Genomic DNA, 5,871 nt, shown 5'->3' with positions numbered 1-5,871 from the left:
AGACACCCTCTCCTCCGAGCCGGCACCTCCGTCCTCATTACCTTCTCCTCCGAGCCGGCACCCCCTTCCTCAGCACCTCCATCCCCCATCCTCGGTACCCCCTCCTCTGCGCCAGCACCCCAAATCCTCGGCATCGCCTCCTCTGCGCCAGCACCCCAAATCCTCGGCACCCCCGCCTCCGCGCCAGCATCCCAAGTCTTCGGCACCCCCTGTCCTCGGCACCCCCTCCTCCGTGCCAGCACCCCAAATCCTCGGCACCCCCGCCTCCGCGCCAGCATCCCAAGTCTTCGGCACCCCCCTCCTCCGCGCCAGCACCCCAAATCCTCGGCACCCCCCGCCTCCGCGCCAGCATCCCAAGTCTTCGGCACCCCCTGTCCTCGGCACCCCCTCCTCCGCGCCGGCATCCCAAGTCTTCGGCACCCCCTGTCCTTGGTACCCCCCTCCTCCGCGCCAGCAGCCCCCGTCCTCGGTACCCCCTCCTCCGCGCCAGCATCCCAAGTCTTCGGCACCCCCTCCTCCGCGCCGGCACCCCCTGTCCTCGGTACCCCCCTCCTCCGTGCAGGCATCCCAAGTCTTCGGCACCCCCTCCTCCGCGCCACCAGCCCCCGTCCTCAGTACCCCCCTCCTCCGCGCCAGCATCCCAAGTCTTCGGCACCCCCTGTCCTCGGCACCCCCTCCTCCGCGCCGGCACGCCTCGTCCTCTGTACCCCCGCCTCCGTGCCAGCACCCCAAATCCTCGGCACCCCCGCCTCCGCGCCAGCATCCCAAGTCTTCGGCACCCCCTGTCCTCGTCACCCCCTCCTTCACGCCAGCAGCCCCCGTCCTCAGTACCCCCCTCCTCCGCGCCAGCATCCCAAGTCTTCGGCACCCCCCGTCCTCTGTACCCCCGCCTCCGCGCCAGCATCCCAAGTCTTCGGCACCCCCTGTCCTCGGCACCCCCTGCTCCGCGCCGGCACCCCCTGTCCTCGGCACCCCCTCCTCCGCGCCGGCACCTGTGCACCTGTCCATCCCTGTGGTCGCTAGGCGGGCTCGGCCCCGCCCCCGGACAGCGCTGGCGCAGGCGCAGTTCACCCTACCGCAGGCAGGGGGCGTCAACATGGCGGAGGAGTGAGCGCTGTCTGCTCTTATCACAACACCGCCAGCTGCAGCCGCCGCAGTTCTCCCGTTGCCCGGACTCGGTGTATTGGATGGTGATCTGACAGCGGCGGCTGGTGATGGAGGAGCGGGGCTCTGCCAGGATCTGTACCCCGGGGACCGTGGATTAGTCGGCGCATCCCCCGCAGGTGTCTTCTCTGTGGCTGCCGGCCGTGCTGTTGCCGGGTGATCGCCGGGACTTGTCATCATCAGCAGCAGCCCGTTATCTCCGGAGCCTCCACCCCGCTGAGTGCGGAGACATGGCCAGCACCGAGCACAAGCCGGGGGCCGGCTGCACGGACAGGGATGCCCCGGGGGGCTCCGGCTCCATGGTGCTGCCCGGCGGGGTCATCAATCCGTCCGTGCCCATCCGCAACATGAGGATGAAATTCGCCGTCCTGATCGGGCTCATACAGGTCGGCGAGGTCAGTAACCGGGACATCGTGGAGACCGTGCTCAACCTGGTAAGAGCGACCGCATCCCCCGCACCTCATCCCATCACACCCGGGCACAGTGCAGGCGGCGGTGCACGGCCGGGCTCATCCGTCTGCCTCCACACACCGGCTGTGTCACAGTGACTGCCTCCGTGCCCGGTGCGGGGCTCCTCCGGGACCTGTGCTGCTGCAACCTGGGACGCCGCTGCCATCTCCCCGGTATCCATACATGTAGGCGAGCTGTCCCCAGCAGGGACGCTGCACCTGTCATTGGCCTCACCTCCGGGGCAGCAAGGGGTTAATCATGGCTGCTGGTGTCTGATCACCCTGCATCTGATATCCCAGAGGATTACAGGGGGCAGAGAAAGCGGGATCTGTGTGTGTGTGTGTGTATACACAGACAGTATATGTATGCCACACCATACATGGATGTGTGTACATAAAATGTGCATGTGTGTATGCTGCACCACATACATAGATCTGTCCAATTCTATATAGTGTGTGTCTATATATACATGTGTACATAGATCTGTGTATATATAATATATATATATATATTATATATATATATATATATATATATATATATATATATATATATATATATGCGTGTGTATATAATATATATATATATATATATATATATGCGTGTGTATATAATATATATATATATATATATATATATGTGTGTATATAATATATATATATATATATATATATATATATATATATATATATATATATATATATATATATATATATGTGTGTATAAGTATGCTGCACCACATACATGGGTCTGTGTGTGTTTCTATATAGTGTGTGTGTGTGTATGATACATGTGTGCATACATGGATCTGTGTATGTATGTATGTGTATATATATATATCTCTGTGTGTATAAGTATGCTGCACCACATACATGGGTCTGTGTGTGTTTCTATAAAGTGTGTGTGTGTGTGTATAGATACATGTGTACATACATGGAGTGGTCTGTGTGTATCTATAAAATGTATGTTGTACATGTGTATGTCGCACCACATACGTGTGTATGTATATAATGTGTTTGCAGCACTACATGCTTGGATCTGTATATAGTGTGTGTGTGTACCACATACATGGATTGTTGTATATGTCTATATAGGTGTGTGTGTATGTGTGTATATATATATATATATATATATATATATATATATATATATATATATATATATATATATATATATAGCTATCTTTGAGGTGGCGTTATCCCTTCCGTGCACAGGCCTGCAGGTGACTCCTCGGATCCCTGTATGTGGATGGAGCGCTCCTTGTTTGCTCTCCTATTTCCCAGGTACAGGCCTCATCCTCCTCCTCCTCATCATCGTCATCCACCTCTGCCAGGCCTCGTCTTGCATTGCAGGGATTGTAATAATAATGTGGCAAGCCTTAGCCGGGATGAATAGCCTTTTAGTCCCGCTTGCCGGCCATCCAATATTCATGGGCTGAGCTGCCGTTGTGGGGCTGATGAGCTGTTGATACCAGTTCTGTACCGATACCAGTGAGGGACAATGTAGCATCCGCACTCCAGAAATGCCGGGCCTTGGCTGTGACCGGCTCCCTCCCCCCAGCAGCTGCTGCCATGCAATTGTCTCCCTTTAGGAGGGATGCCGGAGAGGTGGATCTGAGGCTTTCCCGGCCCAGTCGTGCCTGGAGTCCACCTTATTAATTCTGTTTTATTTTAACATTTGCTGTATTTATTAGACTGAGATTGTAGCTGCGTCTGCTCGCGATCCCCCATCACAGCGAGCATGACCCGGTAATCCTTCACACCGAGGCTTTAGACCCGCTTCATTAGCACAGTCTTAAGAATCACAATTCCAACTAATGGATTAATGCGCACAGCCATGAAATGCCTTCATTGTCTTGGTAGCATGTGGGCGCGCAGAGTGTCACGTTGGCACTTAGAGGGTGAAGCGCTGTCAGAGGAGAGTTCATGGGTAGAGCATCTCGTCTTCTCCAGTCGGTGATGCCGCTGCTGCCATCTGCTTCCGTTGCATTTGACCTGATGCAGGGAGCCAGGAGCTGCGGCAGCGCGGAGGAGATGAGCGCGGGGTGGTGGATTTCAATATTTACGTTGGGATTTAGTGCTTTGTGTAACTAGGCCTGCGATGAGCTGGGAGATGAAGGACTGATTCTGGGTAACAGGATTTTATTATATGGATGTGGTGAGAGTAGATATTAGGGGTCACCACGGGCTGCAGCTCTGCAGTAATGGTCGGGATTCCCACACTATAGGTCCATTATTTTCAACGGTGAGGTGACCGCACATACACAAGCCGGGTGCTGCCCATTACAGTCTAAGACAGGGGTCCCCAACCTGTGACTCGGGAGCCACATGAGGCTCGCGGGCCCATGATGTGTGGCTCGCGGCTGTCTGCCAGGTAGATGCATTTGCCCCAGGTCTTGTAAACATCTATTAAGAGCAGGTCCCCAGATGGTGGCATTTGAGAGTAGCCCCGCACAGAAGAACAGATCTGAATGGAGGTAGGAACCCCTAAATATTGTGAGGGGCAGGAGCTAAATGGGGCTCTCGCCCCTCTCGGGGACCTGAATGGGGCTCTCGCCCCTCTCGGGGACCTGAATGGGGCTCTCGCCCCTCTCGGGGACCTGAATGGGGCTCTCGCCCCTCTCGGGGACCTGAATGGGGCTCTCGCCCCTCTCGGGGACCTGAATGGGGCTCTCGCCCCTCTCGGGGACCTGAATGGGGCTCTCGCCCCTCTCGGGGACCTGAATGGGGCTCTCGCCCCTCTCGGGGACCTGAATGGGGCTCTCGCCCCTCTCGGGGACCTGAATGGGGCTCTCGCCCCTCTCGGGGACCTGAATGGGGCTCTCGCCCCTCTCGGGGACCTGAATGGGGCTCTCGCGGATTTGCCCCGAGATTTACATGTGGTGTTGCGCCAAGCTGGCTAATCAGAAGAAGAGACGTAGATGTGGTCAGGTAAGCGGCGGATCTCACGGCACCCATTTGCTGGACCCACTTGTGGGATCGATGGCTTCTGCCGTGCCAATTGATTCACACCATTACATTAAGACTAGTGATGGGCGTGAGTGTGTGCTCGCCACTGTACCTTTCTCGATTTGAGCATCGAGTTTCTCCAACTCCTGTACCGAGTATAATGGAAGTCAGTGGGAACTCTAGCATTTTGAAACTCTGATGCTCAATGGAGTAGCAAGCTGTGACTAGCACGCGCGCTCATCACTAATGAAGACCTTTGTGATGCACCATGCTGCCGATCTACCACTGCATGTGTATGTATAATACCAGGAATATATTCACATTCTGCAGATATATTTCTGACTGTCTTATACATGTTTGCTGGCATACATGCACATGCTGCAGGAACAACCAAGTGTTTCCACTTTCCAGTCTGAGCACACTATAAAGGGGTAAAGGGGCTTTACACGCTACGACATCGCTAATGCGAACTCGTTGGGGTCACAGAATTGGTGACTCACATCCGGCCGCATTAGCGATGCCGTTGATTGTGACACCTATGAGCGATTTTGCATCGTTGCAAAAACGTGCAAAATCGCTCATCAGTGACATGGGGGTCCATTCTCAAAAATCGTTACTGCAGCAGTAACGAGGTTGTTCCTCGTTCCTGCGGCAGCACACATCGCTCCGTGTGACGCCGCAGGAACGAGGAACCTCTCCTTACCTGCCTCCCGGCCGCTATGTGGAGGGAAGGAGGTGGGCGGGATGTTACGTCCCGCTCATCTCCGCTTCTATTGGGCGGCGGTTCAGTGACGCAGCTGTGACGTCGCTGTGACGCTGAACGAACCGCCCCCTTAGAAAGGAGGCGGTTCGCCGGTCACCGCGACGTCGCCAGGCAGGTAAGTAGTGTGACGGGTCTGGCCGATGTTGTGCGGCACGGTCAGCGAATTGCCCGTGTCGCACAACAGATGGGGGCGGGTACCCACGTTAGAGATATCGGTACCGATATCGCAGCGTGTAAAGCGGCCTTTACTCCCATCATATGTCATGGCAGACCCTAACACACGGCTCAGCAGCCAGTGCCACTCCAGCGTTTGTGAAGCTACAAGTCTCGGCTTGCCCTGACAACCTGCAGCGTACAGCTGGAGGGCGCAGGCGGCCGGCCCTGTACTCTAATTACTTTATTATTGTGAAGGGCCAACTTCTGACACCCTCGCTGATCCGTAGTGACAGGGTGTCAGTAATGATGTGGTGCTGCGTCCCCCTCTAACTGCACATGGGGATCCTGGCCACTCATTTTGTGCAGGAAACTGCAGCAGGTCCCATTCTC

The 5,871-nt window shown here is 55.4% G+C and overlaps 1 protein-coding gene across 4 annotated transcripts in view; it reads left to right on the top strand.

The window, feature by feature from the left end:
- The first annotated feature begins 1,066 nt into the window (after nt 1–1,066).
- NBEA (neurobeachin) overlaps nt 1,067–5,871 on the top strand; it is a 1,081,445-nt gene continuing 1,076,640 nt past the window's right edge. For all 4 annotated transcript variants that reach the window (XM_075337333.1, XM_075337330.1, XM_075337331.1 and 1 more), the window contains exon 1: nt 1,067–1,598. In XM_075337333.1, coding sequence (XP_075193448.1) covers nt 1,395–1,598 — 204 coding nt within the window. In that variant the 5' untranslated portion in view covers nt 1,067–1,394. The remainder of the gene's footprint in view (nt 1,599–5,871) is intronic.

The sequence above is a fragment of the Anomaloglossus baeobatrachus genome, chromosome 2 (assembly GCF_048569485.1).
Source record: "Anomaloglossus baeobatrachus isolate aAnoBae1 chromosome 2, aAnoBae1.hap1, whole genome shotgun sequence".
NCBI classification, from domain to species: domain Eukaryota; kingdom Metazoa; phylum Chordata; class Amphibia; order Anura; family Aromobatidae; genus Anomaloglossus; species Anomaloglossus baeobatrachus.
This window is presented reverse-complemented; position numbering and strand designations above follow the sequence as displayed.